At 45.7% G+C, this 13,558-nt stretch overlaps 2 protein-coding genes across 2 annotated transcripts; both read left to right on the top strand.

The window, feature by feature from the left end:
- Nucleotides 1-2,960: 2,960 nt before the first annotated feature.
- On the top strand, nt 2,961-4,095 carry LOC111674041 (glutamate transporter polyphemus-like). The gene is made up of 3 exons (XM_023432925.1): nt 2,961-2,968; nt 3,063-3,164; nt 3,810-4,095. Exons 1-3 carry the CDS (start codon nt 2,961-2,963, stop codon nt 4,093-4,095), a joined length of 396 nt encoding a protein of 131 aa, XP_023288693.1.
- Nucleotides 4,096-4,170: 75 nt separating this feature from the next.
- On the top strand, nt 4,171-6,383 carry LOC105700126 (proton-coupled amino acid transporter-like protein CG1139). The gene is made up of 4 exons (XM_023432924.1): nt 4,171-4,503; nt 5,585-5,763; nt 5,834-6,057; nt 6,139-6,383. The coding sequence occupies exons 1-4, from the start codon at nt 4,171-4,173 to the stop codon at nt 6,381-6,383; spliced, it is 981 nt and encodes a 326-aa protein (XP_023288692.1).
- Nucleotides 6,384-13,558: the final 7,175 nt, after the last annotated feature.

Genomic DNA, 13,558 nt, shown 5'->3' with positions numbered 1-13,558 from the left:
GGAAGTCGCGGGAAGGCTCGTACACCACGCTTGCGTTACATAAAAGAACCTTCAATCATTCTCAGGGAAAGTTCAGGCGGGAAGGTCCTGGCACGTCCTTTTACTCCTGGGCACGCGATACCCCCAAACCCTTTCATCGTCTCGATGTTAGTTTTGCAGGTTCATCGCATAAAACTGCTCCTTTCATTCCTAAAGCTCCTTCCTCGCCCTAGAAGAGCAGGTCCTTCCTCGTCCAGTTTGGTCCTGCCCCCCGGGACGTTCGCAAGCTCCGATGTCCTTTCCTTCAGGTTCGTTGCGAAACTCCACCTTCCCGGAATGACCGGTCCCGCAGCTCCCAGGACGGGACCAGAGCACGTGCCAGCCCTTCAGCGACTCCAGGACATCTGGGTCGAGTCCTGGGACCGAGTCGGTGACTCGAGTCCTTGCGGGACCAGCCATCGAGAACGTGTCGGCAAACAGACGCAGCCGCACGAAAGGACGTCCTGGTCTCCCTTTCGGGGGATTCCAATGGTCCTTGCACGCTCTTCTCCGCTTCTCCTCTTCGCCACCTCTTCTCCACTCTTCCTCTCCTTCTCTCCTCGAAGACGGCGGACATCTGGCCCGATTAATCCCGGCCGCGCGGGCGTCACGCGGCGCGAGACTGTGACCAAAATCCGCGGTGCCCATGCCGTGTTTACACTCGAGATGATGCCTCCTAATGCTAACGCGCCGTCGCTAATGCACCGCGCCCGGTTCTTTAATGCTCAATCGCAATCCAATGAAAGGTGTATGAATGGCAGCCGATTATCGAGTCGAGCGGGCGCCCTCAATGTGTCCGCCGAGGCGTCCGTCGGCAGCCCCGCTGCGTTAACCGCCATCCGACGTGCACCAGTCGGAGCCAAATGGTACAAATCCGACGACTGGCGACTCGCACGTGCGCAGGGATCACGTATTACCTTTTCAGGGCAAAATCTACCTTCCTAGGGCCCGTCTTCTAATTTAGACCTGTCCAGATTTAACCAATCGTCATTTCGTTGTACATTTTGTCCCCGGGAGCATATTTGCGCATCGGCAGCCTTATTACCACCTTGCCAGGGAAAAATCTACATTTATAGGGCTCGTCTTCTAATTTCGACCTATCCAGGTTTAACAAGTCGTTATATCGTTGTACATTTTGTTCCCGGGAGCATATTTGCACATCGGCAGCCTTATTACCACCTTGCCAGGGAAAAATCTACCTTTATAGGGCTCGTCTTCTAACTTCGACTTGTCCCCGTTTAACCAATTGCCGTTTTGTTCTACATCTTGTCCCCGGGTGCATATTTGCACATTGGCAGCCCCATTGCGTTAACCGCCATCCGACGTGCACCAGTCGGAGCCAAATGGTACAAATCCGTCGACTGGCGACTCGCACGTGCGCAGGGATCACGTATTACCTTTTCAGGGCAAAATCTACCTTCCTACGGCTCGTTTTCTGATTTCGACCTGTCCAGATTTAACCAATCGTCATTTCGTTGTACCTTTTGTCCCCGGTCCATATTTGCACATTGGCAACCCCATTGCGTTAACCACTATACGACGAGCACCAGCCAGAGCCAAATGGTACAAATCCGACGATTAGCGACTCCCACGTGGGCAGGGATCACGTATTACGTTTTCAGGGCAAAATCTACCTTCCTAGGGCTCGTCTTCTAATTTCGATCTGTCGAGATTTAACCAATCGTCATTTCGTTGTGCATTTTGTCCCCGAGAGCATATTTGCACATCAGCAACCCCACTGCGTTAACGATCAATGCCAAATTACGATTTCAGGGAAAAGACTTCCTAAGGTTTGTCTTCTAATTTCGATCTGTCCAGATTTAACCAATTGCCGTTTTGTTCTACATTTTGTCCTCGGGACCATATTTGCGCATCGGTATCCCCATTGCGTTAACCGCTATCCGACGAGCACCAGTCAGAGCCAAATGGTACATATCCGACGACTGGCGACTCGCACGTGTACAGGGACCACGTATTACTTTTTTAGGGAAAAATCTACCTTCTTAGGGCCCGTCTTCTAATTTCGACCTGTCCAGATTTAACCAATTGCCGTTTTGTTCTACATTTTGTTCCCGGTAGCATATTTGCGCATCGGCAGCCCTATTACCACCTTGTCAGGGAAAAATCTACCTTCTTAAGGCTCGTCTTCTGATTTCGATCTGTCCAGATTTAACCAATCGTCATTTCGTTGTACATTTTGTCCCCGGGTGCATATTTGCGCATCGGCAGCCCCACTGCGTTAACGATCAATACCAAATTACGATTTCAGGGAAAAGACTTCCTAAGGTTTGTCTTCTAATTTAAGCAATTAAAAAGATCATATTTTAAAGTGAACGTTTTGCAAGTATTTCAAATATCTATTAAATATTTCCAAAATGTACGATATTCGTTAAATATATAGAAAATATAAAAGAAATATTTTATGCTACTAGGGTCGCCTNACGTTTTGCAAGTATTTCAAATATCTATTAAATATTTCCAAAATGTACGATATTCGTTAAATATATAGAAAATATAAAAGAAATATTTTATGCTACTAGGGATTACTCAGAAAACACACGGAGGTAATATTATATAAATATTATAGGGATAATATTCTAAAGCAAACGTTTGGCAAATATTTCAAATGTCTGGTAAATATTTACAAAATGTAGGATATTCGTTAAATGTATAGAAAATATAGGAGAAATATTTTATGCTACTAGGGTCGCCTCTCGAGGGGCCCGTCCAGTCGGCAGAGAAGTGACCTGCACGACCGATCTTTTCCGGTCGTGGTCTTCTTTTATCTCGCCTTAACCTAGAAGAGTAAAAAAGAAAAAATCGAAATCGTTGACAAGAGCTCTTCTAAAGTTATTTCAAAGAACGATTGCTGGCACGAATCTTGGCAGTAACTCGATGGTGGATCCTGCTTCGATCTAACCCCGAAGACCCGAAGAGAAGCCATGTCCCAGTAAGTTCTCGAGGAATCGACACCTACCCAGAAATGTCCCAAATTTTGGAAAAGAGGATAGCGAAAGGTATTTAAATTCTTTATCAATTTCCAGAGAGCCCTCCACCAGTGAGCGCCGAGAAGTCGGGGGCCTCGAAGAAGATGCCGAAGAAGCTTACGACCCTTACGAGCACCGCTCGCAAGAAAAACTAGTATCGTACTATNCAACAAACTTTTGTAATATTTTCGTCCCGGTATTTCATTATGAGAGCAAAACTTGCGATTTTGATTTTAAATATTTTCAATACGTTTATAATGTATTCGGCAGATAATATTGACAATAATACTTATATTAAAATGAAACGAAATGTTTTGTTTATCCGTTAGAAAAATATTATGAAAACACGTGGAGCTAATTTTGTACAAATATTAAAATGATAATATTTTAAAGTAAATGTTTTGCAAATATTTCAAATGTCTGCTAAATATTTCCAAAACGTACGATATTCGTTAAATATATAGAAAATGTAGGACAAATATTTTGTGCTATTAGGGTACTTCCTGTTTCCTCTTTGAAGATACTTCTTCATTTCTCTCTTCAACATGTTTTTTCTTTCCCTCTTGAAGGCACTCCTTCTCCTCTTCAATTTTTGTCTTCAATCCGAGTTAAGTTAACCCTTTGCGATCGGCAAATTTCTCTGATGCGAGTACCATCTAGTCGGTGCAAATTTAGCAAACTTTTTTTTTTACTCTCTATGTATAAATTACAGAAAGTTGTTTCATGACCACTAATGACATCATGCCGCCAGGCTGGCGGCACCGACCTCAAAGGGTTAAAACAAGACTAAATGTATTTCTTCAGAGACGCTGGATCCTGGGTGAACCTGGTGAAGAGCGCCGCTGGGACAGGGCTGTTCGCCATCCCCAACGCCTTCGCGTGCGTCGGGATGCTGGTGGGCGTCGTGGGAACGGTCGTCGTGGGGGTCCTCATCACCGTGGCCGTCCAATTCCTGGTGCAAATTCACTATGAGCTCTGCATGCGACAAAAGAAGCCAGTCCTGGCGTACGACGAGGTCTGCGAAGTGGCCTTCTCAACAGGAGCTCTGAAGAGCAAGGTGGATCCTGACGTGATGGTGTTGGTACCCTAAGAAAATCGTCCAAACGCCAATTTCATCCCTAACCCTGGAAATCACTCACCCAGGAGCATCGTCGACGTGGCCATGATGACCTGCTACATAGGCATCGGCGCAGTCTACGTGGTGTTCATCTCCGGGATCGTCCAGGAATGCGTAGACGCGGAGAAGACCATCAGCCAAGGTTACTATGCGCTTATCCTGTTCCCCTTGTTCCTGGCGATGAACATGACGAGGAACCTGAAGGACCTGGCGCCGCTCTCAGCAGTAGGGAACACCTTCCTCCTCACGGCCGCCATCATCGGGGTGGTCTACTCCCTGAAGGACGGCATCGGCACCACCCACGTCATGGTGCAGGAGAAGATCGAACTATACCCCAAGTTCCTGGGCACGGTGTTCTTCAGCATGTGTTCCCCAGGCTTGGTGAGTTAGGCAGACAGTATAGGGTAAGTCCGGGATAGTTGGACCATGTTTTTTTAAAGTCATTTTTTCTGAAACTTCGCAATGTCTAGGATTTGGTATATTTTTTTATAATATGTATATATGACCTTGAACAATTGTAAGCACTTCTCCAGCTGTTACACTAATCACACTTGAAGTTATGTTTTTTTTGTTTTTTTTACTCGGTAGTCCATCTATCCCGGGGGTACTCGGGTTAGATGGACCACCTCCTAGGGATTGATGGACCTCTGGTATACGTTACTAAATCAGGGTGTAACACAAGAAATCCATGTTATCAAAGGTATAAACATTGTTCATTTCAAAGTATAAAGTTATAAACTGCTTGAAAAGTGATTACTATAGAGTTATAAACTATTTGAAAAAGGATAAGTAAATTTGATAGTCAATATACTTAGAAAATATAGGTAGTCTGATTTATATTCACATCCATCCATCCATCCATTCATCCATATATCCATTTATATAGAAAGTAAAGCCCTAATAGGAGATATGGTCCGCCTATCCCAGGTTTTTTCAAGTAGTCCATCTATCCCAATTGTCGGGGATAGATGGACCAGCTTCGCGTCCGGACAATCAACGCTACCGGCATGCCATTTTAGGTCAAGATTGTACTCAAGTATACACTTGAGTTATAGGATTGATCTTACGTCGAAATCATTTAAACTAACTTAACCACATATCAAATAAATCCAGTATAAAATATTTTTCAACTCACCAAAAGAAATAAACAAAGTTTTCTTCTAAAATACGCATGAAACTCATGAGCAAAACTAAGCGTGGTTCCGTCTACTCAAGAAGAACAACTTCAGACAACGACTGCAGCGCTGCTGTGACACCCCAGTCAAATATTCGACTTGTCCGTCTATACCGGTGGTCCATATATCCCGGACTTACCCTACATAAAATCATTTTCTTTACTCAATTTGACATTTCTTTGATCGCAGGATTTTGTTGGCATGCGTACTTTGAGGCAACCACCTCTCAGGGTAAATAATACCTCAGCTCTTCAGTCTCATCTTCATATCCCATTCTTTTTTCACAGATCTTGGAGATCGAGCACTGCATGAAGAAGCCGAAGAACTACCTGAAGCCCTGTGGAGTTCTGAACTGGGGAATGGCGGTGCTGATAATGGTCCACGTTTTCGTGGGTGTTGTTGGGTACTTGAAGTGGGGCTCGGAGGCTGTGGGCAACTTCATCAGGAACCACGTGGAAAATGACCCGTGAGTTGAGACGAAATGGACTCTAAGGGTATCTTGAAGAGCAATAGTCCTTTATCTTCCTCTTCTTCAGGGCCACCATGACCGCGCTGATCATGCAAGCCCTGGCCATCTACTTCTCATACGGTCTACAGTGCTACATGCCCATCATGATCCTGAACAAGGACTATGCGTTGCCTGCTATCCAGGAAGGGATTTTCAAGGGGACGCCATATTTCTGGGACCTGGTGATTCGCATTGGAGTCAGCCTAGTCACTTGTAAGGAACTCTTCGAGGGTTATCTTGCTAGCCTTCGTGGTTTGTCTCGTAGACTTATAATTAACTAAGTGATCTAACGAAGAGAGGCGAGTCAGGGTGACACTTCGGGGACCTCTTCAGGTATTCTGGGAGCTGCTATCCCGAAGTTGGACCTTTTTCTGGGCCTGGTGGGAGCGGTTTGTATTGCCACCCTAGGAGTCCTCATCCCTTGCACCCTCTACCTCGTCGTCAACTACGGGAACTACGGCAGGTTTAAATGGAGGCTCGTCCTGGGAGTCGTCCTGCTTATCATCGGGCTGGTAGCCATGTTGTGCGCGTCCATCACCAGTTTAGTCCTGATAGTCCGATTCTTCCACACGGGGTAAGGATGCTCGACTCGTGTCACATTCTTCTTAACATTATACCGCCTGGTAGCGCTTCTTCTTCTCAATGGCGACTGCTTCGTTGATTTGTTATCGGAATGTTTTCTAATTTTATTAGGCACAGCATCCTCATTTTATCAATTAGGCATGGATATGAAATGAGGAGGGAGCATCATTTTATCCGTTAGAATGTTCAGATTTTACAAAAAGATCTGTTTGAGATGAGCAAAAGTCATATCTTGGAAAACGTTCCGATAAAAAACAACGAAATGGGGGACTTCTTAACCTAACCTTCTCTAACCTTAATAGGGAATAAGAGTAAAAATGAAGGGCCAGGTGATTCGGGCCCCATGAAGATCTTCAAGAATGATCCATCCAGCATCATCTCATTCGTCTCGACATCGAATCTCTTACGTTAACCCATATAACGCGGATGCTGGTCTGAAGCTCGAAACTGCACCTCAAGGGAAGCTGGTTCCTCGCTGGTCCCTACAGTCCCTATCAGCTGTTCCTCGTTTCAAGTGGAACCTTCAGCCAGGTGATTCGGACCCCACGAAGAACTCCTTCAAGAATGATCCACCCAGCATCATCTCATTCATATCGACATCGAATGTCTCGCGTTAACCCAGATAACTCGGATGCTGATCTGAAGCTTGGAATTGCACCTCGAGCGAAGCTTGTTTTTCGCTGGTTCTTGCGGTTCCTATCGACCTTTCCTCGCTTCAAGAGGAATCTTCAGCCAGGTGATTCGAACCCCACGAAGATCTCCTTCAAGAATGATCCACCCAGCATCATCTCATTCGTCTCGACATCGAATCTCTCGCATTAACCCAGATAACTCGGATGCTGGTCTGGAGCTCGAAACTGCACCTCGAGCGAAGCTTGTTCCTCGCTGGACCCTATCGGCCATTCCTCGTTTCAAGAGGAACCTTCAGCCAGGTGATTCGGACCCCACGAAGATCTTCAAAAATGATCCACCCAGCATCATCTCATTCATCTCGACATCGAATGTCTCGCGTTAGCCCAGATAACTCGGATGCTGGTCTGAAGCTTAGAATTGCACCTCGAGCGAAGCTTGTTCCTCGCTGGTCCCTATCGGCCATTCCTCGTTTCAAGAGGAACCTTCAGCCAGATGATTCGGACCCGACGAAGATCTCCTTCAAGAATAATCCACCTAGCATCATCTCATTCATCTCGCAGTCGAATCTCTCGCGTTAACCCAGATAACTCGGATGCTGGTCTGGAGCTCGAAACTGCACCTCGAGCGAAGCTTGTTCCTCGCTGGACCCTGCGGTCCCTATTCGCCATTCCTCGTTTGAAGCGAAACCTACAGCCAGGTGATTCGGACCCCATGAAAATCTCTTCCAAGAAGGGTCCATCCGGCATCACCTCATTCATCTCGACATCGAATCTCTCGCATTAACCCAGATAACTCGGATGCTGGTCTGGAGCTCGAAACTGCACCTCGAGCGAAGCTTGTTCCTCGCTGGACCCTGCGGTCCCTATCGGACCGTATCGGTCCCTATCGGTCAGTCCTCGGCTCGAGTCGGACCCTTCGGCTCTGGGGCGCAGCCAGGCAGCAGATACTTGGACGTCCTGAAAAAAGTCTCGTATAATCGCGTCAGATCAGCGAGGCGTCGATGGCTGGCTTATAACACGCTGTCCCCCCTCCGGGGTGGAAAAGGAGCCAAAGCGGCCGGCCGGGCGCCGCAGGGAAGGGTGCTTTCATCGCACAGAGAGAGGACATCCCCTTTCAGTGGCTACTCCCTCGGCGAGCCCGGCTGTGCCCGTTCATCCGTTTCCCGGTTCAAGGTGGCTGCGCGTTCATTACGGACCCGAAGGGAGGCGCGGCCACCCTCGCGCGACACCCTGGACACCGTCGCTACCCCGAAGAGAGTCGACCCCGCGCAGGGAGTCGGACTCCTAAAAGAGGTCCTGAAAAACCGAGCGGAACTTAGGAAATTGGCGAACCACGAAAATTGGCGAAATCGCGGAAGATTAGGAGGTGGTCCAGTGGATGCTGCGGGGGTTGGGAAATTTCAGAGAGTTTCGGGCAGGTCAGGGATGGCTCTTTTTGAACTGATTTAGAAAAGGAGATGATGTTCTAGGGGGATGAGTAAAAAAAATTAGATATTCAGGGGGATGGGGTGATGGTCCAGCGGATGCTGCGGAAGGCTGGGAAGTATGAGATGGACTCAAGGAGGTCAGAGGTGGGGATCAAGAGTTCTTCCTCCTTAAGAGGATATGAAAGGCGCTAAGAAGTTTAATCGACGTCGGTAAAATAAAATTCATCTATACCCTATTTGGGGGGAATGGTGTTTTGAATACTCAAGGGGGAACATAAGCTGGCGCGTGCCGTTTCCGACATTTATATTTATGTTGAAGTCTTTTGCAGTCTACGTTGAGAATTATACGAACTGAAGGGTTCTATATGTCATTTCGGTGAAGTAATGACGAAGAGATTGTCGTAAAACTGTCGAAATCCCGGGAATTCATTATTCTCACGACTGTTTAGGACCATGGTCGCCATCTGTGACGTTTAGCTGCAACTAAATTTTTGCTCTAAAAACAGGTGTTAGATTCAGAGCAAGCCAGCATTCTCTTGCAATCGTTCGACCAATCAGGGGGTTTATTACGTAAAGCAAATTAAGCGAAAATGTGAAAAATGAGGAGCTCACGGTATTACGAACACTTTTGGTGGTGAAAATGCGAGACCATTCATATGAACTGGCTCGGCTCAAATTTTTAAGCGAAATGGTGAAGCATACAAGAAAAGATCTTCCACGGATTGTGACACCGAAATTCAAAATGGAAAACCTCAAGGGTGATTTGATTTTTAGCAACACTCGTATTCGGGGATGTAATAATAACCTTATTAGAAGAAGAAGCGAATTACGTGATCCCGCAGACCCATTTTCATGAGAAGAAAGAGAATTTACTAGGATGTACAGGTTAGTTTTCCTTACTGCGAGGTTACATTCCACTATAAAACATTGAAAACTGTTAAATAATTCACGCTTACATGACACGATAAGAAAATTATATCGTTGAACTTCTAATTATAGTGCATGTAAATACGAATGTAATACATATTTCAAGAAATATGGATAGACTCGAGTCCTCTTCTAAATAATTCACGTTAAATAATTCACGCTTACATGACACGATTAGAAAATTATATCGTTGAACTTCTAATTATAGTACATGTAAATACGAATGTAATACATATTTAAGGAAATGTAGATAGACTCGAGTTCCCTTGTTTGCTTTTAATGGCTTTCCACCTTCCCGCCTTTCCTGCCTACAACCTTATTTGGCGATATTACTAGACCGGAAGTACTGGTGATCCCGTTCTTTCATATAGCGAATACGTAATTCGGCGACTAAACCCACGTGAGATGAAAGTGCGAGAAGTGAGCGCTCTCGTGACAAAATACGTAATAAACGCCTATATTAGAAGAAGAAGCGAATTACGTGATGCCTCAGACCCATTTTCGTTAGAAGAAAGAGAATTTACTAGGATGTACAGGTTAGTTTTCCTTACTGCGAGGTTACATTCCATTATAAAACATTGAAAACTGTTAAATAATTCACGCTTACATGACAGGATAAGAAAATTATATCGTTGAACTTCTAATTATAGTGCATGTAAATACGAATGTAATACATATTTCAAGAAATATGGATAGACTCGAGTCCTCTTCTAAATAATTCACGCTTACATGACACGATAAAAAAATTATATCGTTGAACTTCTAATTATAGTGCATGTAAATACGAATATAATACATATTTAAAGAAATATAGATAGAGTCGAGTCCTCTTGTTTGCTTTTAATGACTCTCCACCTTCCCGCCTTCCCTGCCTACAATCTTATTTCATATAGCGAATACGTAATTCGGTGACTAAACCCACGTGAGATGAAAGTGCGAGAAGTGAGCGCTCTCGTGACAAAATACGTAATAAACGCTCTTATTAGAAGAAAAAGAATTAACTAGGATGTACAGGTTAGTTCTTCGTTATTGCAAGGTTACATTCCATTATAAAACATTGAAAAGTGTTAAATAATTCACGCCTACATGACACGATAAGAAAATTATATCGTTGAACTTTTAATTATAGTGCATGTAAATACGAATGTAATACATATTTAAAGAAATATAGATAGACTCGAGTCCTCTTGTTTGCTTTTAATGGCTTTCCACCTTCCCGCCTTCCCTGCCTACAACCTTATTTCATATAGCGAATACGTAATTCGGCGACTAAACCCACGTGAGATGAAAGTGCGAGAAGTGAGCGCTCCCGTGACAAAATACGTAATAAACGGCCAGGTCAAGGGTGCGAATCGGATCGGCGAGTCAACGGGACGTGGGCCGACGCCGATTCCTCTGGTCTGCTTAACAGTCATGGGTTCCGCCATATGCGTGCCCCGGGACGCGGCCGAGGGGGATTATCATCGGAAGATGCGTTATCTCGGTGGCACGCGTCCCCTCTCGGGGGCCGTCACCGTCCGGGGCTTCCTATCTGTGGTACACGCGATAATAGGGATGTCACCGTGTCGGCGCTTTGACAACTCCATATAGCGGCCGTCCGACCGACCGGCGGGGGTTCCCGGGGGATTTTTCGAGGCGTCCTCTCCCAACGGGACGGCGTCCCGAGGGATGCGCCGTTTGTCCGCCGCGTCTTCTCTGGTTCACCGAAAACCGGAGCGAAGAGTCCCGGGCCCTTCTTCCGGCATTTGTAAACACCGGGACGACTGTGGGGGTCCCTTGGGACTCCTATAATAGGAAACATGCCTGATCTTCCCGACAAAGGGTTGGTCTTCACAGGGAGAGATTTTTCTCGAGGACGTCGGAAATATCCAAGCCCCTTAACACTACTTCTACCAAAGATGTCAAAAGACACCTTTAAAATTTTAACTTGAAATTATTTTCAGTTTAATAATTTTTCCTCAATTAATGTTTTGAGTTTTCGTATAATAATTGTTAAATTTATTTAGCGGTATCATTTTCCTCCAGCTCATCAAAACCTTTTGGTCGAAATAGGTATACACAAAATCGTGCTAGAAATAGTGTTAACTCTTTGAGGCACGATGGGACTATTTGAGTCCCACCCTATGACCACAAACTTAATTGAATTATTATTATTTTTTATCTTTTATATTATGTTATTCCTTTATTAATGAAAATAAACCAACTTTGTTCAATTAAAAAAGAAATAAAATTACTGTGCAACGCGGGCCTTTTTATTTTATATAATTCCGTGCCTCAAAGGGTTAAGGCGGCCTTTACGACAATTGTAATTACTGCGACTTATCTCCCGAAAACTGGAGCAAAGAGTCCCGGGCCCTTCTTCCGGCATTTGTAAACACCGGGACGACTGTGGGGGTCCCTTGGGACTCCCGTTAATGGGAAACATGCCCGATCTTCCCGACAAAGGGATGGTCTTCACAGGGAGAGATTTTTACAATGTGAACATGGAGGCTATAAGGAAGGTCCCATGAAATTTCATTTCTTATAAAAATCTTTTAAAATACATATTAACAAATTAAAAAGAAAATGAAATTTCATGAGTTCCAAGACCTTTCTTATAGTCTCTATTTTCGGGTTAGTGACGTTTTAAACGATTCGGTACACCCAATTCGAAGAAAAGTTTCATGAACGAGACCTCTTTGAAGCCACTTTCATGTCACTTTAAGGTAATGTTAAGTGGCGCCAGAGAGTTCTCGTTCATGATACTTTTCTCCAAGCTGGATGTACCGAATCGATTCAAACTTTACAATATAAATATGTAGGATATAAGGAAGATCCTGAGACTCATAAAGTTTCAATTTTATTCATAATTTGTTCATAGGTGTTTTTAAAATTTGTTATAAAAAATGAAATTTCATGAGTGTCAAGACCTTCCTTATAGAGCCTTTATAGACTTCGTAGTCACGTATAGAGTTTGAATCAATTCGATAGACCCAGTTCGTAGAAAAGATTCATGAACGATTGAGCTTTCGCATGCCACTTTCACATCCCCTTAAGGGTGGGCCTTCCGGCATTTTAAAACATTGCCAGGACTATGGGGGTCTCTGGAGACTCCCATAACATGAAACATGCTCGATCCTCCTGACAAACAGAAAAGGATAGGTCCTCGTGGAAAGAGATCTCTCTCGAGGGCCTCAAAAGCCCTGAAGGGCCTTCCGGGGCCTCGTTCATCCCTCTCGACGGCCGGATCCACTCTTCAGGGACTGGCCACAACTTCCGGTCAGCCAAGGTGTAGACATAACTTCGTTACTCCGGGAATTGGATTAGGGCCCCTCGTTAGGGGGCATTAGGCCCATTGTCGAGTCCCGGGGCCGACTTTGACAAAGCTCGTCGAAGCTGTCGGACACCCTGCGGGAAACCGGCGGCGATTTGCGCGACTTTCACGTGGATTTGCCCCGTCGCCCCCTCCGGGACCCCCCCAAGGGACGTCCGTCCGTTAATCCAGCGGACGTCGCGTCAGAAATCCGAGGAGCGGAGAAAAAGGGAGCGCAAAAAGGAAATCGAGAAAGGAGACCGAGAGAAGCGAGCCGCGCCGAGGGAAAACCACCCTTCCGGGTCCTCGGCCCTCCCTTTTTATTTCCAGGTCCGATTCCCATAAAACCAGTCCGCGGCCGCGAGGATCCCGCGGGAACAATGAGAACGTTTCGACAATGTCGCAGCACGATCGGAAGTCGAGGTTGTTACTCTGTTGCCGAGGATTCAAGATGGCGGCCGACGCGCTGAAGAGGCCCCAGGGGGCGGCCGATAGGGCCACGCGATTCGCCCCATGCAGGCCCTCCTAATTGCGAGGCCGGTGAATAATAATTGTCGGGTAGTTGGACCAACATTGTGACGGCATGTTTTCTCGTTACGCCCAGGACTCTGTGTTGCCCCGCGGGCAACCCTTTCTTGCAGTGTTTGGCCCCGTGGGAGCGCGAAGGAATAACCGGGATAGCCACGGGACCCCCTAACGAACGATTTCGCGAGTCTCCCTTGATCTTCGGTAGATTCAAGGCTTATCTTTGCCGTTATGCCCTTAACATGTGCCTTATCTTTGGGGTTAAAAGACGTTTTTTAGCCACGGGAACCTCTAACGAACGATTTCGCGAAGTCTCCATTGATCTTTCGTAGATTCAAGGCGTATCTTTGTCGTTATGCCTTTAACAT

The sequence above is a fragment of the Orussus abietinus genome, unplaced genomic scaffold, assembly GCF_000612105.2.
Source record: "Orussus abietinus isolate OABI.00-Male unplaced genomic scaffold, Oabi_2.0 scaffold478, whole genome shotgun sequence".
Taxonomy (NCBI): Eukaryota; Metazoa; Arthropoda; class Insecta; order Hymenoptera; family Orussidae; genus Orussus; species Orussus abietinus.
Note: the sequence above shows the minus strand (reverse complement) of the source record. Positions and strands in the feature narration are given on the sequence as shown.